At 37.2% G+C, this 25259-nt stretch overlaps 1 protein-coding gene across 1 annotated transcript in view; it reads left to right on the plus strand.

Annotated features, from left to right (window-relative positions):
- Positions 1–616: 616 nt before the first annotated feature.
- Positions 617–25259, plus strand: part of GLCCI1 (glucocorticoid induced 1) — a 120035-nt gene continuing 95392 nt past the window's right edge. The window contains exon 1 of the mRNA XM_060157077.1: positions 617–1058. Coding sequence (XP_060013060.1) covers positions 617–1058 — 442 coding nt within the window. The remainder of the gene's footprint in view (positions 1059–25259) is intronic.

A 25259-nucleotide genomic window follows, 5' to 3' on the forward strand; every position in this document is an offset into this window, starting at 1 on the left:
AACGACGGAGCCAATGGGAATGCTCGTTGCGGCAGCTGCCGGCCCGGAGCGCCGGGAGGCGGTGCAGGGGGCGGGGTACGGGTTGAGGGGTTAGGTGCCTTATGGAGTGAGGAGCGGGCAGAAGAGGCGGCGGCGGCGTTTGCGGTGGCGCGGCTTCGCGTTCATCCAGGCACCTCGAGGCCCTTTACCCTTACCAGGTCCCCAGAAGCAGGGGTCCCGGCCCTTCCTGCAGCTGCCGGCCTCTCCTGCGCGTGCAGCCCCGCGGATCTGCGTGATCCCGGCGGCTGCCCCTTTCCCCTGTCAGCGCGATGCCCGGGGCGGCGGCGGCGGCGGCTCCGGGGTCCTCGCGGCCCCGGCCGTGACCGCCACACCGAGCCCGGTCGGGCGGTTGGGGCCGTTGGACGTTTGTTTTCGCAGCCTTCCCCTCCCCCCTCGCTGAGGCGGCGGGGGTGCGCGTTGCGAAGGGGGAGCCGAGAGACTCCTCCCCCTCCACGATACCCCCGCCCCTCCCCCTTACACACTCGCACGCACTATCGCGCCGGCTCCCACACGCTCGCGCGCCTCCCGCTCCGCGCCTCGGTGTTGGCCGGCATCGTCCAGGGCCCGCGGAGCCACCATGTCCACTGCCTCCTCCTCTTCCAGTTCCTCTCAGACTCCTCATCCCCCGCCGCAGAGGATGCGGCGCAGCGCCGCGGGTTCCCCGCCCGCCACCCCCGCCGCCGGGAGCGGGAACGGTGCGGGCGGCGGCGGCGTGAGCTGCGCCCCGGTTGCGGGAGCCGGCCGGCTGCTGCAGCCCATTCGCGCCACGGTGCCCTACCAGCTCCTGCGGGGCAGCCAGCACAGTCCCACGCGCCCGCCCGCTGCCGCCGCCTCGCTGGGCAGCCTCCCGGGGCCCGGCGCGGCCCGCGGCCCCAGCCCGCCCAGCCCGACGCCGCCGCCGACCTCAGCCCCGACCGAGCAGGCGCCGCGGGCCAAGGGCCGCCCGAGACGGTCCCCAGAGAGCCACCGGAGGAGCAACTCACCTGAGCGACGGAGCCCCGGCTCGCCCGTGTGCAGAGGTAGCGAGCCCAACCTTTCTGTCCTCCCGGGCTGCGTCTCCCCGACGGTGCCCTCCGTGGAAACTTCAGCCTCTCCGGGCTTCTCTTTGCTAGTGCATTATCGAAGGTGTGAAAGCGGCTTTGGGAACCTCACCCCCCTGCGGTCGCTGCGGGGCTTGGATGAGCAAACTGCGGAGCAACTTTTATTTGACCCTCCTGCCGCCCCTCAGCTTTATCTTCTATCACTCGCCTGTATCGAAAGGTTTTTCAGTTTAAGAGCTGATTAGCTCACTCATGTGTTTGCTGTTTGTAGTGGGGGAAGGAGGAGCTGGGCGAAACACTTAAAAAAACACGCACACAAACTCTCCGGCAGCAGATAAGGTGGTGGTTGTAATCTCTACAGCCTCTTTGTGCTTTCCTACAAAGTTCCTATAATGTGTCTGTGCCTACCGGGATAATTTTTTTTTTCTTTTTTGGGGGTGGGGAGGTGGAGGCACCAGTTATGATGTAAGGATATCCTGTTGGGTGTGTAGAGGGGACAGTTTTGGATGTGCAATTGAAGTGTATAGTCTTTGGTTTGGTTTTTTTTTTGTGGGGGGGGCTCCCTCTTTTCTCTACTTTATATAGTCATATGCATCAGGGCGGTACTGCACTGGAAACAGTTTATGCCCAACTCAAGACTTTCATGGTAAATTTCTAAGGACCTATTTGTGGAGTGTGCTCACTTTTTTCCTTCTATTTTTAAGTACACTTAACAGTTCAGTTGAGCTGTTAAAGGATCTCAAGTTTCGTTTTTCTTAGGTGTCAAAGGTAATGGTGAACTGGTGGATGCTGTCGGCTTCCCTTAATGTTTTGTGTTTTGGGGCGGTTTGGTTTATGTTTAGGGACACGGTGAATGATCTAGTTTAGTTCTGGGGGAGAAAAGGAAGTTTAGCCAAAACAAGGATGTAAAACTCATAAGGGAGGGAGGAGTAGCTCATGTTATTAGATACCACACTAGGGCTACAGATGCTGCTGCTGCATTGTGGAGAGAACGGATCATACTGAGGGGAAAAATCTCTGCTTGGAAGGGAATCACTGTGGAGCCTGTGCAGTGTTTATGTGGTATGTGTAATTTTTTTAATGGAGTTTTCTTGATGAAGGTCTTAGACTTGGAGAAAGTGATTGTGTTAAGATAGATTGCAGTTTTGGTGTTTTGTTTTAATATTTCTGACCTGTAATTAGCATGTTGCTGAGGCCCTTGTTTTCAGACCACTTGATGGTGAGGCAGGGTAGGATGTAGTGCAGTGGTATGTGTACAGGAGCACCGAGAAATACATCCTGTAATCAGTATGCACCAGAAGGAATTTGCTCCCCCACTCCTCCCCCAGGTCAAGCCAGCTACAGAAACTGACATCCTCCAGCAAATCCTGAATGAATGAATGAAAACAACGTGATCGCCCTAATAATGACCACAACTGAAAACACATCTTTGGCTGTATTTTATAGAAAAGGCCACCATTTTCTAACAGATTAATGCCATATGCAACTCCTTTGCACATTTTCTAGAACTGTATGAAATGAGAGGTAACAGAATGAAAAGAAGGCAGCAGTTACATAAATTTTTGAGTGATTTAGTTTCAACAGTACATAGATTGAGTTTTGGGATTTTCTTTTAGGGACTAATGTAAGAGCCATAAAATAAGCACTGCAGAAAGACTGTGTTCAGAGGGTTTTGTGGGCATAGTGAGTAGTTTCAGCAATTGCTGCAACAATATATTGGTCATCTAGTACCTCCTCCCCTTTTGTTGATAAACACATCTTACAACAGATCATAGTACAACTTGTTTTTCTGCATCCTTCAAAAGTCTTAATTGCTTAGGAATTACAAGGTCCATCATCAAGTAGTTTTAATGAAATTTGTGACCAGGCTTAAACTGTCCTCTTTGTTGTATGTAGTATGTCACATCTGAGTTTAATGCAATTTTAACGCAATCATGATGAAAACACTTCTCTGACTCTGGTTGTTCAGGAGACAGATTTGCATCAGAGAGCTTGTATTGGGAACAGAAGAGGCCTTTCTGCTGTTTTTAACACCAGGTGGTTTTGTCAGTTTCTTACACTGAAATGATTTTGAATGTAGGTTCTTCTGCCCCCAGTTCCCTGATGATATTACCTTTCTGTTACTTCTCCACATCCCGCCTTGCTCCTCTCTACCTAAGTTAAAACTATACAACTAATCTGTCCTTTTTACTTATCTATTTAAAATTCATGCTATGAACAGTTGAACAATTTTTAAAACAGTTATCTACTCAGTTTCTTTTGAATTCTGCAAGGTTCTGACTTCAGTGGATTGTAGCCTCCACAGGTCAAGGCTCCTGCCGCTGCTGCTGCTGCAGACACTGACATCACTATACTGCATGAATGAAAAACAGCAACGTGCTCCATTTCTTGCTCTCCACCTCCTTCCTTTTCTGCACACTCCGTGTGTGTGTGTGTGTGTGTGTGTGTGTGTGTATGTATGTGTGTGTATGTTTAAGATGGTATTACGCTGTATTTGAAAGTACATTTAAAACTGTTAAATTAGGTAGGTGGTAGCTCAGGGATATGTGTTTAGTATAGAAGCATATTGCTTACAAAAAGCTTCAAGTGCTATGAGCATTTGGACTAGAGGTGACATAACAGCATTCAGTATTTTTTTATCTGGACTGGTGGTTATGGAAGAAAATACAGAAGATGTAAACAATTTTCTTTGTAATTGTTTTACCAAGAAGAAGTTATGAGACAACATAATTTCTTAACATGTTAGATCATTATCTCCCTCTGAAACATTCTTAATATGCACATTTATAGGGTTAAGTCTAGAATAATAAAGAAATGATACTCAGATTATTTCACAAGGCTGAGGAAAAGCTGAATTATGTAAATAGGCACAACTTTAATATATTTATAAAATCTAGCAAGAAGATGGTAATTTTCTTTATTTTTGTAGCACAGTTTTAGATAATTTCAGTGGGTATCATAATAGAAGATATATAAATCTCCAAACACCTTGCTCTGTATAGCGGACATGGAGTTTTAAAAATTGAAATTATATTGTTTATGCATATGATCATATTTTTGTTTGCATTTTTAAAATTTTCTTTTGTATTTTTAAAACTTCAAAGTTTGTTATTTATATTCATTTCTTCTGCCTTTAGCAAAATGTCACCCTCCTCCTTGTTTAGTTCTGAAGGGTCTTGAAGTGGTGAATGACAAGCTACTGAATGCATCCTCAGGCTCCCTGTGATGTGTTTGTAATAGATGTAAAATCATAAAGTATTATGCAAATAGTTATTTTTTGTAATGGTAATACATAAGTCTACCTTTGAGATAAATAGAACAACCCAAATGAGAATATAGCAGGATGTTAGTGTTAAAATTAATGATCTTTAAGCTAAAATCATGAGTAACAATGAAAATATAATAAAGTTGCTTCTTTCTGAAAACTTCATAAAGCAAAATCTATGAATTCAAAAACAGAACAGATACAATTTTATTGTGCAAGACAGTAAATAGCGATTGCAAGGTCTTTTTGTGGTTTTTTGTAAGGATTGAGCACTGAGATGAAATATAAATTCTAAAAGATATAAAAACAGTTGCATTAGAGCACTCGATGTAGAATACCGCTTATTTTTAAGTGTACCAAACCTAATAACAAAAACATGGAAGAGCTTGTAATTTATATAGTTCCTGCTGTGGAAAATAGCATGTGTTGATTCCTGATTTAACATGCCTAATATCATTAACTCTAGAGTGAAATTTGGTAAGAATTTTTCATGAGTACCTTGAGAGCCTTATTTTATACATTGAGAAGTTATGATTATATTTTAAAAGAAAATACAAAGCCAGCTAGCATATAATGCTGAATGACTGCCTGCATTGTGTGTGCATGTATGTGTGTCTGTGTTTTGATCAATTAATTTGCTTTCAGTTTTTTATTTTTCATTAAATTTTCCCTCTTGAGTCATTTTTACTGCTATGCTCAGTTTGTGGACTTCCAACATTTTTAATTACTTTTTTCTCTCTCTTTTTAAAGATACTCAGACATTCTCTTATAAAGTTACTTCTCAGGCCGATATTGTTGAAAATTAAGGTCCTCCGTTTGTCCCCCCCACTTTTAAAAATAGTTTTCCTTGGGTGCTTAGAGTTAACTTGCTTCAAAGCTTTCTTATACTAGACTGAAAACAGTTAAAGCTTTGACTGTTTTTCCTAAAGAGACAGGTTTCAGATACTGATTTTTGGGAAAGGTTTTCAGCCTTTTGAGAACTACACTGAGTATCAGCAGCGTTCATTAATTTTTCCCATTAATTATGGTACGTAAAATTTCTACATCAGTGGGTTAATAGCAAAATAGATAAGTGAATTTATAGAAGTTTTTTTATTCTTAAACTGTTTTATGTTCAAAGATTATATTCCTTTCGAATAACTATTATTCTAAGCATATTGAATATTGTATACCTAGGGTGTATAAAAGCACCTTGGACAGTTTAGCTGTATGTAAAGTCGTGTATATATATTGAACTAAAAATTCTTTCATTATTTACAGTACTTTTTACAGAAGGACATTTCATTCACTGCAACGTATGTTGCTTCAAGGATTTAATGCAAATTAGGATTTATACATTGGGGAAGTGTTGAAGGGTAATGGTATCCTTGTGATTTTTATTTGTGATAATGTGGACTAAATGTGAATAAGAAAACAAAGGAGTAATTGGGCTCCATGGCAATGAATAACAATGGAAATAAACGGCAGTGTTCAACAAATGGCGAGTAGGAGAGGATTTTTCTTAAATCTGAAATTTAAAACATTGCTAAAAGCCTGTTTTATCAAAGCTTCCACATACAGCTAATAATCTGCCAAGAAGTATATACTAATGACTTTGTTATTCTTAATTTTAGTTTAGTCTTTTCTCCAGAGTTTAAATCCCCAGACACCACCACGATAGGCTTTTTCACAGCACCTGTCCTGGGTCTGTGCCTGGCACTGTTGTCTTTTGTCTTCAATATATGATTTTGTTCTCTCATTAAATGTCAAAGAAACCAAATCACTGATGCTGTTTCTGTCCTATATTCTATTTATTTTAACAAGAGGTTGAGCTTATCTGATGATGGTCTCTAACTGGGTTTGCCAAAAGTTAAGTGGAGGAAAGAGAGAACACTACTCACCTATTGATGTGAAAAACCTGAGTGAGAAACTGATGGAAGAGCCAGAAGCCAGTCTCTTTCCCTTTCTACCCCTCATCTGAACCCCTGGAACTGACCATGACTCTATGGATCATCCAGTTGATTCTAGAAGGATAATACTTGTGCTTATTCTGCAAAACAAATTATAATGGATTTATAGTAATTCTAAAGAAAACAGGATTATACTTAATTATGAACAAACTGTGGAAAAATACTTTTCTAGTATTTCATTTTTGTAGGAACAAACATGGCAGATACCTTTAAGCAGTGTTGTTTACCTCAGGTGAATGTTATTGTGGCAGCTTGCAGGACGAGGCAAGTTCATGAATAACTCAATAACCTCCCCAATATTATGTTGTATCTCTAATTGTTGTAGGTACAAAGGAAGAAAACATGTGAGTGCTTTACTATATATAAGGCAATATATTCTTTCATTCATCAAGAAAGTGGATTTGAAATCATACCTTCCGATTCCAGATACAGTGTTCATTCCACAGGATTATCCTATTTCTCCTAATTAAAAAGAGACTGATATTGGTCATCAGCTGTGATTTCTGAGCTATAAGAATTACTAAAGAAGAGGTTTTCTATTGGTTCCACAGCACTATTACACTGTGCTGGGGTGTGCTTTGACATTTTCAGAATGTCTAAAAATGTGTCGAGAGAGAGAGGGAGAGAGACAGAGAGGAGGGTATGAGCAACAGTGTGTGTGAGAGAAATCCTGGTTCCTGAGGGGTCAAGGATGTGGATGGACTTGGTTGTATCTGGCCCTGTGTACTTCTAGAATCTGTGCTGTTCTTGAATCGTATTATAGTGAGAAGTATTTTTCTCCATGATTATTAAAAGTTAGTTATACATGGTGGTAAACTGGTAGATGTTTCAGGAATTACTTAGCAGAGATTCTGGTCTCAAGAGATTGTCCTGGCAACTGGTACTAGGTTAATTTAGCCCCACCAGCAGCTAATAGTTATCACTGTAATTTGTGGGTTTGAACTCTGTATATTTGTAACTTAATGAAATGCAACTATGGTGAACTTTAATAATGGCTCACCAAAAATAAGGATGAGTTAAAGAAACTAGTGAGATCCATTATTGTGTGGGAAGGTTGATGTCCAGAATTGTCTTCCAAGTTATTAGAATTCAGAAATCCATTAAACTTCTGGATGTTTCATAACAAGAAGGCAAAAACTGCTAAAACTTGCTGCCTAGTGTCTAAAGATAAAATACCTATCAACTACTGACAGTAATATCCCCTTATTTAGCCAGTATGGCCTCAGGGTGAACTTCTGTTAATAGTCCATATAGCTAACTTTAACTTTTATATTACTAAAATATTAATTATTTAGTGAAACATTTTCTAAAATTATTATACAACTGTTTTCTTGAGCAGAACAAACAAGACATGAATGAACTCTTTGTGGCTTAATTAGCTTTATTAATACCTATGATATACCTAATAAAATAATTGCTGTTGATACTACTGAATATAAGATTGAATGAGCACTGACTGACGACTAGAGTTGCCCTATAACTGATTCTATAAATTTGCTTTGGGGATTGTCTTATTTCTGGAAAAGGTGGAATGAAGCAGTGTGTGGCTACATTTATTCCTTAATGGAATAACCTGGCTTTTTTCTCTAGAATTAATTATCAAGTTAAAGACCAAAGAAATGATTTTCCGAATGGTTCCATAAAAGAGGCTTAGAAACAGAAAGGTATACTGAAAAATATTGGATTTGGAGTCAAGAGACTTGGGTTATATTTCCACTTCTAACATTTGACTTATAGTAAGTTCTTAACTGTTTGCATCTTATTTTCTCTATCTTTAAAATGATATAGGTGGGTTTTTTAAGAGTTTGGTTGTATAGGGAAAAGATTCCGCTATGGAAAGGAAAAGTAAGTTTATTAAAGGAAAAGTAAGTTTATTATTTACTGAAGTATAACTGACAAAAGTTGTATATATTTTAAGGTATACAGTGTGATGATTTGGTACACATTTACAATGTGAGATGATTAGCACAATCAAGATAATTAACATATCCACCACCTCACATAGATGCCTTTTTTTTTTTGATATGTGATGAGAACACTTAAGATCTATTCTTAGCAAATTCCAAGTATATAATACAGTATTATCGACTGTAGTCACCATCTGTACATTAGATTCCCAGAACTTACTCATAACTGAAAGTTTGTACCCTTTGACCTCCCCACTTTTCCCACTTGCCAGTCCCTGGCAACCATCATTCTACCCTCTGCTTCTATGAATTAGACTTTTTTAGATTCTGCACGTAAGTGAGGTCATATTTGTTTTTGTTTTTCCCTGTGTATTTGTTTTTCTGTCTGGCTTATTTCACTCAGCAAAATGTTCTCCAGGTTTATCTATGTTGTTGTGAATGGCAGGATTTCCTTCTTTAAAAGACTGTATAAGATTCCATTGTATATATATACCACATTTTCTTTATCCATTCCTCTGTGAGTGGACACATAGATTCTCCACATCTTAGCTATCGTGGATAATGCTGCAAAGAACATGGGAGGGCAGATATCTTTTCAAGATACTGATTTTACTTCCTGTGGGTATATACTCAGAAGTGAGATTGCTGGATCATATGATAGGTCTATTTTTAAGTTTTTGAGGAACCTCTATACTGTTTTCCATTCCCACCAATTTATATTCCCACCAGTGTTATACAAGGGTTCTCTTTTCTCCACATCCTCACCATTTCTCCACCATCCTCACTATTGTCTTTTTGACAATAGCCATTCTAACAAGTGTGAGGTGGTATCTCATTGTGGTTTTAATTTGCATTTCACTGGTGATTAGTGATGTTGAGCACTTTTTCGTGTACCCTCACTAGCTATTTATATGTCATCTTTGGAAAATGTCTATTCAGATCCTTTGCCTATTTCTTAATAAGGTTATTTGTATTTTTTGCTATTGAGTTATATGAATTCCATATATATTTTGGACATAGCAAATGTATATATCCAAAAAACCATACACTTGTCACATGTATGGTTTGCAGATATTTTCTCCCATTCCATAACTTGCCTTTTTATTTTGTTGATTGTTTCCTTTGCTGTGCAGAAGATTTTTTAGTTGCTTGTTTATTTTTGCTTTTGTTGCTTGTGCTTTTGGTATCATATCCAAAATATCATTGCCAAGACTGATGTCAAGGAGCTTTTTCCCTATGTTTTCTTCTAGGAGTTTTATAGTTCCAGGTCTTAAATTTAAGTCTTTAATCCATTTCAAATTAACTTTGTGCATGATGTAAGATAAGGGTCCAGTTTCATTCTTTGGCATGTGGATATCCAGTTTTCCCAGCACCATGTATAGAAGAGACTGTCCTTTTCCCATTGTATATTCTTGGCACCCTTGTCAAAGATTAGTTGACCGTATATGCATGGATTTATTTCTGGGTCCTCTGTTCCATTGGTCTATGTGTCTGTTTCTATTGCCAGTACCATATTGTTTCTATAGCATTGTGTAGACTAGATGATTCTTAGTAAAATCAGTTATTTACAGAGCTTTTATGTCAGCAACTAGTCTTCACTGGGACTCAATATAAAACACTTTTATAATTTCTCTTTCTCTCTTGAGAAGTTAAGTAATCTGCCCAAGATCAGGTGGCATGCACAGAAGGCCCAAAGGGCCATGTAACTCTCTAAGTCCCGACTTCAGGGTCAGGTGAAAGTTGCTTTTGGAACCCAATTAATTATGGGGCAGGAAAGCATGCACAATGGGTTATCCCATTGCTTATACAGTTAAGTCACAGAAAGGCCAAAAATAGCTTTGGTGGGGTGTGAAGAGAAAGCTAAATGGCAGTAAACTCTAGGGTCCACAGAACTTAAAATAGCTGCAAGTATTCCCAGTGATTCAGGCCTCAGATATGTATATAAATATGTCATAGCACTTCAAAACCTTATTATGTCATTAGTAAGCCTTCCGCTTGGTCCTTAAAGTACTTACCACTTTGTTAAGACACAATTTAGATTTAATTTTTAAAATTGCCTTTCACATGAAATCTTAAAATCTGGGTAGAATGAGTCTTGCATTTTCCTATTTGATAACATAAGCTTTACATTTATAATAAAGCATCATAAGGCTCCATTCAACCATAACATTGTGATTCTTAACTTTTACCATTCTTTGATAATTTAGCAGCATTCAAAATAGTATCTTTTTATATTTCACTCTCATGGCAAAGCAGCAAGGTGCAGTATCTTCTCAGTTTATGCCTCTTGGGCTCTTTTCCATTTTCTAGGTTTGCTGATGTGATGTATAATAGAAAAGATATTTCAATCTCCATTTTAACCATTTCTTTCAGGATGTTGTGGCGTTTTTCAGTGTCACTTGTGCTTACTCTAAGCCCTCTTTGATAGTCAGTGTGGAACATGAATCCTTTCATAAGTAACATTAGAAATGGTATTTTTATTGTTATTGTTATGATACTGAAAGTGTTATATAGAGTCTATGTGATGAAGTTTCTCATGACTTTTCTTGTGTAATTATTTACTTTTCTAGTTAAATACATCAGTTTATAAGTTGGATTAACGAAGTAATATTTGTATCTTAGAAAATAACAAAAACTAGTAGAGCTCAGTTGCTCAGTTACCTTAAAGAACTTTGCTATACTTATGTAAACCTGTGAAATGATCTTCCCACGAATGTGTAAAAGGATCATAGTAAAATACAGATTTGTTTATATATTAGCTGGTAGTCTATAAACAAATTATGATATTTTTGAGTGTTCTGTGACAGTGTCATTTTCTTTCTTCCAAAGTGTTTTGGAGGTTCTCTGGTGCATCTCCCTGAAAAGAATCAACTGTCCTTTTCCTGCTTAAAGTCAGGTTATTTCATTTAAGTGTCTAATACTTACTAAACAGGGATTAGCAAACATTGCTAAATGCAGTTTCATTAGCATTGTAAATTAGGGAGTTAGACTATGCTCAGAAATCAGTTTTTGGAAAAAAGCTACAACATTCTGCAATATTTTGCCAGATAGCTTTAAAAAACTTATTTTAAAATTCTGTTCTTTCTTTACATATTTAAGTGACCTGTTATTGAAAAATACCTGGTCAGTTGATTGCATTTGCCCACTCTTTGTCTTTTTGGTTAACACATGGCCAAAGATGAGTGTAGCTTTAATGTAATTTCAGTGATAACTGTTCATTCAAGAAATTTTTGTTTTCAGGTATTGTAGTTGTTGGCAGTATGTTGATGAGTAAAACTAATGCATTTTCTCCCTGTTTTACACAATAAATATTTATTGAGTCCCCGCTATGTCTGAGGAGCTCTGTTTAACCCTCACAGAATACGTATTCTAGGTGCTATTGGGGTGCTCACATTCATTTTTCTCAACAAGGTCAAGTCATTTAAAATCTGCCAAGAATTTGACCCACTATCTTCTCCGAGGTTTGGACTTCGTATGGGAATTATTATGTTCTGTGCTTATCTTTCAAGATTAGGTTGCACTTCTTGGTATTCTTTTTTGAATACCAAATACTTGTTTATATGTGTTTTTCCCTTATTAGATGAAGCTTAGGAGAGCATTATCTTGTGGCTTCTATATTATATCTAGGTCTAAGCTATATTGCTGCCTGGGCATATTATAATATTCTGCTAAAGCTTGGCCTAGCATGGTGGGATTAACATGAAATCAGCTTCTGAAGCTGTTATATTTGGAGAAATTCAAAAAACCGTCATGCCAAAAATTTGGTGGGCATTTTCAATGAAAAATCTAAATGTTTTTAGATCTATCATAAAGATCATGATTATACTAAGCAAGCAATGAGAATATAAATTACATATTAATTTGTTCTTTATTGCAATGTAAAAATTTTTAAGTGTAGAGCAGATTTTGGGGTGTTTGTTTGCTTTAGAGAATATCTAATTTACGCGCAAGTAAAATTATTCAATTTAGCAAAGTGTTATTTACACAAACTTTTTAGGAAGTCAGTTACACAAGACTGAGGTTCATCTGAGGTTGTAAAAATATATTACTGAATAGTGTAATTTCTCATTGCTACATAAAATGTTCTACTGACATTTAGCAGGATTAACTAATATCCTAAGAAGTTGTTATAAATGAACATGAATAGATCTTTTCCATTTCCTTTCTAGTCTGAGTTTTAAAATTCTAAGAAATTTTGTATTCAATTAACCCCTAAAAGGGAAAGAATTCATATGTACTAATGATTTTATTTCTCACATTTCTCTGTGGAAAGGTATGCTTTTAAATTAGATAAATATTCCAAGTTTTCTTCTGGATTATTTTGTCCTTATAAAAAAAAAGTTATTACTTGAGTTATAATTTCCTACCAAACTGTTCCTAATCAGCTTAATGGAGGAAATATTTCTTCCTTCATGAAAAACTTTCACCAGACCTGCTACTGTTATCAGTGTCAGGAGGACAAGGCAATAAGTAAGCATAATTAGACTAGAAATATGATTAGTACTGTGGATTATGATATTTATAATTGTATAATCCTACAGTCTGATTTTAACTTAAAGTTTCTGTATATACTTAAGGACGAAGAAATTAATTGGTCACCCATATACACACTACTGTATATAAAATAGATGACTAATAAAGACCTACTGTATAGCACAGTGAACTCTACTCAATACTCTGTAATGGCCTATATGGGAAAAGAATCTAAAAAAGAGTAGATATATGTATACGTATAACAGATTCAATTTGCTGTACACCTGAAACTAACACAACATTGTAAATAAACTCTACCCCAATAAAAATTTAAAAGTAAATAAATAAGTTTACATTCACAGGAAGTTGCAAAGACAATACAGAGAGCTCCCACGTATCCTTCACCCACTTTTCCTTTAACGGTTATATTTTACAAAATTATAGTATGACATCAAACCAGGATTTTTATATTGGGGTGTGTGTGTGTATGTGTGTGTGTGCGTGTGTGATTTTATCACGTGTAGATCTGTGTAACCACCAGTATAATCAAGATACAGACCTGTTCTATCACAGATGTCAGATGCCACTCAGATCCCCCTCGTGCTGCCCGTTGTAGTCATACCGCTCCCTCCCCCTACCACCCTGACCCCTGGCAATCACTGATCTGTTCTCCATCTCTATAATTTTGTCATTTTGAGAATGTTAGATAGAAGGAATCATACACTATGTGACCTTTTGAGCTTGCCTCTTTTCCACTCAACATAATACCCTTGAGATCTATCACAGTAGTTCAGAGTATCAATAGTCTGTTTCCCTTTATTGCTGAGCAATATTCCACAGTATGGATGTACCACAGTTTCCTTACCCATCACTTATTGGAGGACATTTTGGTTAAGGTTGGGTCTATTACAAATAAAAATGTTAAAAAAATTTGTGTACAGATAAAAAAAATCGGTCACCTAATTTGATTATACCTAAGGGCTACACAATATCTGTGTGCGTGTGTGTGTGGTGTGTATGTATGTGTATAAAAGAGAGAATGCTGTAAAGTTCGCGTTCCTTTCTCAACAATCACTGGATAATCACTGGCTCCTGATACTTTCTCCATATAGAGTAGAAATTCATGGTCATCTTTTCATAATGCTATAGGTAATTTTAATATACGAAGTGGTAGTGACTTAGGGACTTTACTTATCTCATGTAAGATAAAACCAATGGACATCTAACTAGATGAGAATTCTGAACATCTTCCTTGTGGTTATGGGGAAATTTGCTATTTATAATACAATTTCCTTCTGGAGGCATGTCTTTTTTTTTTTTTTTTTTTTTGTGGTACGCGGGCCTCTCACTGCCGCGGCCTCTCCCGTTGCGGTGCACAGGCTCTGGATGCGCAGGCTCTGCGGCCATGGCTCACGGGCCCAGCCGCCCCGCGGCATGTGGGATCTTCCCGGACCAGGGCACAAACCCGTGTCCCCTGCATCGGCAGGCGTACTCTGAACCACTGCACCACCAGGGAAGCCCTGGAGGCATGTCTTAAATGCTGAATTCTTTGAAGTATTTACTTAAGGATTATTTGGTAAAAAGTTGTTGGATGGGTTTGGAGAAACAAATTAATCAGTTTACATATAAATTACCTTTTCTGAATCATCTAACGTAATTTAGAATGACAATCCAGTTATCTACAGTTTAATTTTCTTAGTAAGTGTATGATCATTTTCTCTGCTGGAGTTGGCTTTGTGATTTTTGAGCAGAATATTATGTTGGTATTTAAATTCAAAGTTGAAAGAAGTGTTGAAACCTGTCGTTATTGCATTTCTACTGACTGGAGTGGGTATTCATCTAGGTGGTAACTGTATATAGCAAATTAAAACAGACATAATGCTTACATCCTGCAAGTTTACATATCCACATATTTAAAAATATCATTATAATTGTCTTTGGATGTTTTGCTCATGCTCTTTACCTTCTTGCTGATCTCGTTACCATCTGTATAAGAAGTTTTAATTTAAAGTATATTCCACCTATGTTTCACATAGAATATATCATATTCCCTTAGGTAACATGCTTTGAAAAAGTGGTCTAGTGTATTTTTCTATGCTACTAGCAGAAAATCAATAATTTATTAATAAGACTTTCAGACCCAGAGCATCATTGGGTTGGGTTCTTAACTTCCTTGCAGCATAATTATTAACGTTCCCTCCTCCCTCATTTCTCTCATCCTACTGATCACTATATCTTATCCCATCTCCTTAGAATTATGTCCTGAATCTGGTAGCTTCTTTCCATCCCCTCACGGCTCCGTTATTACTTATTGCTTGATTTGTTAGAACTGCTGCCTCTTAAGTGGTTCCCCCGCCATTAGTCACCGCTCTCTAATTTACCCATTGCACAGTCTTTCTTTATAAACATAGTCTTTCTTTAAAAAAAAAAAAATTCTGAAGTTCATAATCCTTTCTGTGACATAAAAGACTCATCTCAGCATCCTCGATTGTGTACATCAAGTTCTTTGTAAACTGAACTCACTTTGTATTGAAAATGCTATTATCTTTCAATAGCTCCATACTTGTTCCTTGTCAGGCAAAGATCCCGTGTCAGTGTAAGGTAATCTACTGATTACTGTAAATTAGATTAAGTTAGATCACTCTATTTATGGTGACAATTGTAATAATTTAGCAAGACTTACTCTAAAATTTGGCTCAAACTATCTCCGAGGTAATTCAGACAAAGGGAGTTAAGCCCTTCTATAGTAGAGACTTCTAATTATTCACCAAACCCTGTTTTGTCTCCCTCTTGGCCCACATCAAGACTCTTTTTCCTACCCCTCCTTGCAATTAGATAAGGCTTGGTGATATACAACATTTTCATCTGTGTTCAATAAAAAAGCACTAGTTTGATCCTCGTCATTCATTCTCTTCCCTCATCTGCCAGCTGGAAGCAGAGAATCTAGCAGAGGACTCCAACCAAGGCCCTGGGGGAATGGTGGAGCCATAAGATGAAGGAAGTCTGAATCCCTGAATGATCATATAGAAGGCCATCTGTCAGCCAGGAAGATACACATTGGGTTTTTATTGTGATAAGCCACGAATTTTAAAAAATTGTAGCTGTTAGCATTAGCAACTTTACTGCACCTCACAGTTTAAAGAAAGGTGGTCTGCCAGCTGCTACTGCTGGAGCCACTTTGAAAATTCACCTTGGGAGTCTCACTCTTACCTCGTGTGATCCATCACATAGGCAAGTGTGGTCCATTGTTATCAGTGCTTCTGTCAATATGCAAGAGATACTTCATCAAGTTCGATTGTGTGATCTTGGTGGAATATATTTAGTTTTATATAATTTGCTATTTACTTTCATTAACTGAAGATGCTATAACTACTCTTTGATTAATAATTTAAGAGACTATTTTCAAAAAAATTTGGAGACATTTTAAGAATTGATAGCCATGTGGAAATAAATCCATGGTATCCCAGAGTGCCTGGCAGGACACGAAGTTTAGTGATCTTATTAAGTGGTCTTGTTATATAAATATGTTGTTTTTCTTGGATATGCACTATATGAAGAGTTATTTATTATATGAACCTATATTAATGACCTGTTTGTGAAATACCTAAGCATGGAAATCATAGCCTTTTATGTAAATGTGGAAAATGGGATGATAGAGATCTGAATTCAAGTTATTTTTGTCACTCTTGCACTTCATTCACAATGATTTTAGATGAGCCTCACATACAGAATATTAAAAAGAAATGTGGAGCCATTCTATTTGAGACTCTTCCAGAAAGGCTCCTTTGCTAATGAGTTCCATAATATATGCCAGGTGATTTCTAGTTTTTGGTATTAATTTCATTAAAAGTAAGGAAAGGATGGATAACTGATATCCACAGGTTCAACAAAACTTGAGTAGTTGTGCTAGCTGTTAGAGAAACAAACAGAAAAAGACAAGAGCTTTACTTTTAGGAAGGAGCCCACCCTCTGGTAGATAAGTCTTAGATTTATCATTTAAGTATAAACTAAATAGATTAGTGAATCATATTAGGTTTCACTTTCTTATTTCATTCTTAAATGAAAGTAAAATAGTTAAAATATGGGGGGGAAGAGACAAATAAATGAGTGATTTGACATATCCATGAAAAAGAAGTTAACTGTATTATTCATAATGTTTGAATATACATTGTTCGTACTTGTCCTGTCTCAAACACTACATAGAAAGGATTTAAAAAATTCTGGTCAGAGGTGAAGAAGGAAAGAATGGAGAAAAAAGGCAGACAAAAATGCAGTTGACCCACCTCTTTTCTGTAGTGTGGTTTTGTTTTCTTCCCATGTTGAGAATAGTCTTTTCAGTACATCTGGAAGTGTTGTTCAGGTTTTTATTACAAATGCCCTAGCTATTGTAGGTATTGTTAATGATTCAAGCTATATCCAAAAGTGTAGTCTGATATTTGTTCACTCATTTCTTGGGTTCTTGGATTGAACAATGTTCTTTCATCATTTAAGGGAAAAAATTAACTTAGATGCTAATAACAAACTCTGGAACTTTGTGACTTCAGTCCATTTGTAGCTCCTGGGCAATGCCATTTTGATTGAAGTACAGTTCAATCAGTAATATCAATAGACCATTTTTGACTAAGATTATAATGGCCAGTTCTAAGCCTGTTCTGGAAGAATAAAATATGATGCTCTTCTAAAATATTTTATGACACTTTTCCCCTACACTTAGTCATGCCACTAGTAGTTTTATTTTATTTTTTCTGAAGTTGCTCCCAGTCCTTGGCAGTGTTTCCTGGCAACCTTTTATGCACAATGTTTGTAGAATTGTTGAGGTGGAAGGTGTCCTGTGTATGCGAACACGGAACTGGTTTTTACCATGTTCTGTTTTACTCCATGGCCTCTACAAAGGTATCATTTGTATAAGACCTTTTCCTTCAGGATGTTTCCTGCAGCTTTGGGCCATATCCAGCTTTAATGAAGCATCCAATTTTAGATAAATTACTGCTTCACAGCTACATATTTGATTCTTTGATGTCAATATTTATGAAAGTAAATGCTAGAATAAACATCTGTGTTTTCTTATTTCTGAAGCCTTCATTCTGTTGAGCCTATTGATTTTGGGTTTATTCTACAGAAGCGTAGTTATATATTTCCCAGTCAACAACATATTCACCATTGCTGGATTTGGGGACACGATGTGGGGGAAAATGCAGCTAGTCAGCTAGGTTTAATTAACTAGATTCTTTTGCATGAAGCAAATCTGTGGTATCCAGATGTATTTTCAGTTCAGAGTACTGTTTATCATTTGCCTACCATCAGTAAATTAGCTTGACTAGCAGTCATATCTTATTGAGGTTAAGCAGTACTCTTTTCCTAAGCCTTTCTCCTTAATCTTTTCTACTTAACCATGGAGTTAACTGTTTACCTTATTATTATGCTATTATGAGCTAATCTGTAGGTTTTATTACCTAAACAAAATGTTTATAACTTAGACTTAAATGCTTGCATCTTATTTTCATTATAAATTGTATGTTGTTAAAATGTATTTGGATTTAGAATTCTACAAATTTTCAGTATAGATTTAAGAAGAGATATTTACTTGTCTAGGAGACTGTTGTGCTTTCTCTGCCATATTAAGTCAGTATTCTTTATTCAAATAAGAGATGAGAAAGCTGATAATTTTCAGATTCTTTTTCAGGATCAGAGGAACTATAGTCATCATACAGACTTCATCATAAAGATCTTGTATTACATGGTAAAATTTGGTTTTGTCCTTTTGTAATAGTGGTAAGACCCTGATTCCATAACATTAATAGTCAATCAGTTCTTTCTTGGTCTTGAAAATTATTTTAGGACTTTTTGTTCTTTATTGACCTGTTCCATAGATACTGGGATGATGTGGACAGAGGCTGCTTACTTTTGTTCCTTTAAAAAGCAGATCCTTATAGATTTAGCTCCTTGCAAGGTGAAGGTCCTCTTCAAGGCTTCTTTCCATCTTGTTTTTTTCCAAATGACTCTCTCTTCAAGCCCCTCAGCCCATTATTCTACCTTATCCCATGGTAAACTCCACCTTTCCCCATAAGAGGAATTCCCGTTCCTTGATCCATTCCTGGTTCTTGCTGCAGGCTTCTGTAGGATTGACTTTCAAACCTTACTCTGTAATTGCCAGCTCTAGAGGAAGGGGATGGGCAAAAATTCTATTAATGGAGTCACTATGGATGCTCCATTTCAATTAGTTTCTCCACTAGGTTGGGCAGGAGGTAATTTCTCTACTAGGTTACGTCTCTAAGACTAACATTAATTTTTCTCAGAGTCAACACAATAAAATATTGGAGGAATATTAAAATGTTTAAAAATATATGTATATATATCTGGTTCTATAAGCAATTTAATAACTACATTTGGTTATCAGATATTCTGGAAATTCTTAGTCTTACAGATGTGCTGAGAGAATAACTATATGAATTTACAATCCTTCTCTGGTCATTTCTTTCATGTAATGATGGAAGACTTACCTTAGAGATATTGAGCATTCTGCTACTCTGTTCTCCTTTGAAAGTTACTACCTGAATGGCTCACACATTCCAGGAGCCCTTATGTTAATTCCTTTCCAAGCTGTTGGTTGTTTGAAGCTATTCTCTGGTAGATTCTTCAGGACAGACTTATGGCAACAATATTCCTTGAGTTCTCATGTATTATGTAGCAAGAATATACAAGACTATAAGAAGTTTTAATCTATGGGTTTTTATACTTGAAGGTCACTTTAGCTTCATTAAAATGTGTTTGATTTGGGCTGTATCAGCTGTATCATTTTCTCAGATACATGTATAGTCTTTCAATATGTAGTTTGAAGTTATCTTTTATTCCTGGAGAGTTTTATTATAGTTTTTTATCATTTTTTGCTTTGTTGCTTTGGTCTTCTTCAGGGACTCCTACTAAACATATGTTGGACAGTCTTGCTTAAGTTACATATTAATTATTGTCTCTTAAGATCTTTTTATCTCTTCTTTTAATTCTAAAATTTGTCTTATGTTCCATTTTCTACTTTTGGAAAGGCATTAACCCACTGTGCTTCTTGTTAACTTAGTCTTCATTCCTGAAATAAGTTTTTCTTTTATTTCTAAATCTTTCCTGAGTTTGATCACCTCTCTTTTCATATCTTCCTTGCTCTCAAACACATCATTTTTAGTTTTTCTAATTCTGAGGTTTTTCATTGCTTCCGTCATTTAAAGAAGATTTTTAGCTTGTTTTGAACTGTTAGATCACAGTTTTCCCTACTTTAAAAATCAAGGAGTTTGATCAGTAATATTGGTTGTCATACTGTGGTAAAGATATAGCCCATTCTATAGCCTTTATTATAGTCTTTTTTGTTAGTTTTTTTTTTTTAATTGGGATATAATAGTGGATCTGTCTCATTTGGTTAAAAATTTTCTAAGTTCTACCATTGCTTTAACTGGAAGTTAAGTACTTTGAAACAAAATTTTGTTAAACATTTTGTCTTCTGGTTAAGGAATATTTGCTTTCCTTTCACTTACTATATTAATATCCATTTTTGGTCATCTTATTTTCATTGTTTTATAGTTGCTAATACTTTGTGATTATTTCTTTAACATTTGAGACCATTAGTTATATAAGATTTTAGATGTTTGGAAGCTCTATTAATCGAATTCATTGGAAGTTCATAAAGTTTATAGAATGTTCTTCTACTAATTATGACTTTGCCAGGGTTCCTTAAAGAAATACCATTTTCCACCAGAAAAAATTGAACTTAAAAATCTTTAGCATCTCAGCTGCCATATATGTAATTTCTTTATAGATATATTCCAGATGTCAGAACTCCATCTTAATTTGTTGTGTATTCTTCCAGTGCTTGTCACCAGCCTTCATGGCCATCTTGGTGAAGTTTTCTTTTACAATCTTGATACAAGAAGATACTCTCTTGGGTTTTCTTTGAAAACAGGCTGAAGGCCTTCCTCCAAATGTCGTATCTCAATTTATGTATCATTTGACACAAATTTGAGTGAGCTATAACCTAGAGAAGAATCATTCCTAAATGGCTGCTTGACTACATTTTTTTGTTTGTTTTTCTTGACAGACCTCAGGTTACAGGCTGTGTCAGGCCTCATTTGGTGAGAAGCATGTTTGTTTCTCTTGTCAGCTTCTTGACTGGTTCCTTTCCAGATTTCTGCAGGGCAGCCATATGGTCATTTCGGCATGTTTTCTAGATTGCTTCTATGGCAGGATTCCAGGTCTTGATTAGTGTTTCAGAATCTACTCACACTGAGAGGGCTTTAGTTTTTGCCCTTTAGTTTTATTTCAGATAGCATATTCAGATCTGGTGTCCTTCCTGTCTCATCTGAAGTTCATTTGATTTTGATGATTTTATTTTATGTGGCCCATGTATTTGGCTAACTTTTTCTCTTCTTATATTTTAAGCAAGGATGGCCCGTAAAGGCCGTTGGTGAGGTGCCTAGACTGTGCTGATTTTGGAAAACTGAATCTAACAATAATTCGATTAGATGATCAGTATTAATGTGCATTAGATTGGCTAGAGAGGTATACCAGTCTCCTCCTTTCTACTTTTTTTATTCTTAGTTACACAGTTCTTTAAATTTGTTTTTTTCTTGGTGGTGGGGGGAAGGATTTATTTTGAAAATTTCTCTCTGTAACCGTGAGGCAAGGAGAAAATTACTCATAATGTTGGTAGTGATGTTTAAGAAAAAATTGTTCATGACACTCGATAAAGATTAGTAAAGCAGACTTTATTCAGGGAGACTATCACGATAGTTGTAGGGACCACTGTAATGTGATTTTGCAGTGGGGGAGAAAGATTGGGCTCAAACTTGGAATACAACTAGGAAAACTGGGGATGTATAGCCAAGTAGAAGGGTGGGGTAAGTAGATAAAAAATTACTGAGAGGAAAGAAACATCAAAATAAGGGGGATTCTGGCTAAACAGACCTAAATAGGATTGTTAATGAAGGCAGACCAGGTGGTCAGATATTACATGGGGGATGGTGGAGATGAGAAACCTAATCAGATATCCAGCGTGATCAATATTGAGGGTGGGGGATTCTGGTTAAACTGACATAGTAGGATTCTTGCTAAAATTGGACAATACAGAGATGAACACAGAAGCCCAAAATTTAGGGCCTAATTGGAAAGAGTTCAGAGGAGCCTGGCTAAAGTTTGGTCAAGGAGAGACTCTTCAACAGTGATAATAAATTTAAAACTATAACTTTCAAGGAAGTAGCTCTCAATACAGAAATACTGAAGCAAATTTCTATTAAGAAAACAGACCTTTAGGAGCTTCCCTGGTGGCACAGTGGTTGAGAGTCCGCCTGCCAATGCAAGGGACACGGGTTCGAGCCCTGGCCTGGGAAGATCCCACATGCTTCAGAGCAACTAAGCCCGTGCGCCACAACTACTAAGCCTGCACTCTAGAGCCCGCGAGCCACAACTACTGAGCCCACGTACCACAACTACTGAAGCCTGCGTGCCTGGAGCCTGTGCTCCTCAACAAGAGAAGACACTGCAGTGAGAAGCCTGTGCACTGCAATGAAGAGTAGCCCCTGCTCACCGCAACCAGAGAAAGCCCGCACACAGCAACAAAGACCCAACACAGCCAAAATAAAAATTAAAAATAGGTTTATAAAAAACAAAACAAAACAGACCTTTAGTTAAGTTCATGCTTAACCTCAGTGAACCAATAGCAAGATATTCTCTACCCGTATTTACTTTTGGCTATTTTTGATCACTAAATTAGGAACTATATCATTTCAGGGTTTTTTGAAGTTGAAGAAAAGCAACTTAATGTCTTATATTCAGTCTCTGCTCCATGAATTTGTTATTTTGATTTCAGTGATAAGGATTGAAATTATAATATGAAGGAGCAAATTCAGACATCATGAAACACTTATTTTCTCTTAAAAGATAAAGGTTTTAAATAAAAAGGCTATAAAATACTGTAATATTTGGAGACTCAGGCTTAAATTCTTTAATCAAATTAATTATTAAAATCTAAATTTTACTTTGCTTATATATTTTATTTTTCTTTGGCACTTTGATTTTATAAAAAGGAACCTACTTAATGTAGTTTTTCAGAATTTCTTGTATTTTTTTAGGAAGCAAATTTTATTGTAGTTAACTTTTGTGTGCAAAATGCCCTGTTTGGGTGGGAGGGAATCTTTCCAAAGAAGCTGTATTGAACTTTTTGTCTGTTATCTCATCTTTCTAAGAAAGCATTCCTAAGCATTCTGTCTAGAGTGCTTTGTATTTAGGTTTGAAGGTTCTTATTGTCATGGCTGGCACTCAGTTTAGAAAGTGACCTTTTTGAAGGAGATGACTAGAAGTTTAAATTTACTAGATTCTAGAAGGTTAGCTGCTAAGTGCAGATTTCGAAGAATTGTTTGACTTTTTTGCAGCAGGATATTTTCTTGGATTTATATTCAAACTTTCAGTGCCTCTAAATGGAGTAGATTATAATCAACAAAATGATTTTATTTTTGAGCACCTGCAACTCTAAAGGATCTAGTCCCAATCGTTTAGACATAGGTTCTTAAGATTTTAGTACCATTAAATTCACTTGAGATACATATTTAAAATTCACATTGTTTGGTCCCACTAGCAGAGAGTCTCACATTGTTGATGAGAAATTGGGCCCAGTATTGAGCATATTTAACAAATGTCTAACACTTTGAGAAACATTGCTTTAGGACCTCAGTGGTTCCCAAGGCTGATGATGCATCTGAATCAATTTGGTCTGGTTTAAAAAATATGTTGAGGGCTTCCCTGGTGGCGCAGTGGTTTTATTTAGTGTTAGTGATTACCTGGTTTCACTACATATGAAATTACTATTTTCCTGATGCCTGTTTAGCTTAAGTAATGATAGTAAGTATTTATTTAATTGATTTTCTTTCATACTTTAGAATATTGATTTTAGCAATTTTATTGCTACTATTTTTTATTAAATTTTATTGTTTTTTAAGCTCTTGTAAATTCAAAGACTGAGGATACTAATTTATGTTTCTAATTGATAAGGTATCCTCTTATTTTATCTACTTGAACTGAGGTAATTTTGTAATAATTAGTAGAGAAATACTGTGATCAGTTAAAAACTAAATATATATTCTAATCACAACTATAATCATGAAATAAGAAACAATTTATTGTGTTGAATATATAGTGTAGACCACCCTTATCCACAGGGAATATCTTTCAGGACCTCCAGTTGAATGCCTAAACCTGCATATAGTATTATACCCTGTATATCCTATGTTTTTCTTATACATACATACTTATGATAAAGTTTATTTTATAAATTAGGCACATTAAGAGATTAACAACAATTAATAATAAAAGTTATAAGTATATGCTGTAATAAAAGTTATGTGAACATGGTCTCTTTGAAAGTATCTTATACAAATATAATGCCTTTTCCATTTTAACTAAGTACCTATCACACACTGTGGCCCTAACTTTTGCAGTTTTGAGGTGCAACAGCAAAGCAAGCCAAATTTCTTTTTCCTTCTTCACAATTTCACAGATAAAAGATTTGTTCTTACCATAGATCTTAGCAACCAGAGCATTTAATTTTTTTCTTCCTTTATTAAGTTGAGAACTTTGACATTTTCACTTCAAGGGAACGCTTTACAGCTTCGCTTTGGCATATCCAGATTGCCAGCATCACTAGTCTGGTGCTTTGGGCCATTATTAAGTAAAATAGTTGTTATTTACACACAAACACTATGGTACCAAGACAGTCAATTTAATAACTGAGACAGCTAGTTAGGTGACTTAACAGGTGGGATATGCTGGACAAAGGGATGATTCACGTCCCGGGCTGGATGGAGCAGGATGGTTCTCATCACACTACTCAGAATGGTGCACAATTTTAAACATCATTGTTATTATTATTATTATTATTATTATCATTATTATTATTTTTGGCGGTACGCAGGCCTCTCACTGGCCTCTCCCGTTGCGGAGCGCAGGCTCCGGACGCGCAGGCTCAGCGGCCATGGCTCACGGGCCCAGCCGCTCCGCGGCATGTGGGATCTTCCCGGACCAGGGCACGAACCCGTGTCCCCTGCATCGGCAGGCGGACTCTCAACCACTGCGCCACCAGGGAAGCCCTAAACTTATTATTTTTTAACATCTTTATTGCAGTATAAATACTTTACAATGTTGTGGTAGTTTCTGCTGTACCACAAACTGAATCAGCTATATGTATACATATATCCCCATATCCCCTCCCTCATGAGCCACCCTCCCTATCCCATCCCTCTAGGTGGTCACAAAGCACTGAGCTGATCTCCCTATGCTATGTAGCAGCTTCCCACTAGCTATCCATTTTACATTTGATAGTGTATATACGTCAGTGCTACTCTCACTTCATCCCAGCTTCCCCTTCCCCCGCATGCCCTCAAGTCTGTTCTCTATGTCTGCGTCTTTATTCCTGCCCTGCCACTAGGTTCATCAGTACCGCTTTTATAAATTCCATACATATACGTTAGCATGTGGTATTTGCTTTTCTCTTTCTGACTGACTTCACTCTGTATGACAGATTCTAGGTCCGTCCACCTCACTACAAATAACTGAA

Source organism: Lagenorhynchus albirostris, chromosome 8 (assembly GCF_949774975.1).
Source record: "Lagenorhynchus albirostris chromosome 8, mLagAlb1.1, whole genome shotgun sequence".
Classification (NCBI taxonomy): Eukaryota; Metazoa; Chordata; class Mammalia; order Artiodactyla; family Delphinidae; genus Lagenorhynchus; species Lagenorhynchus albirostris.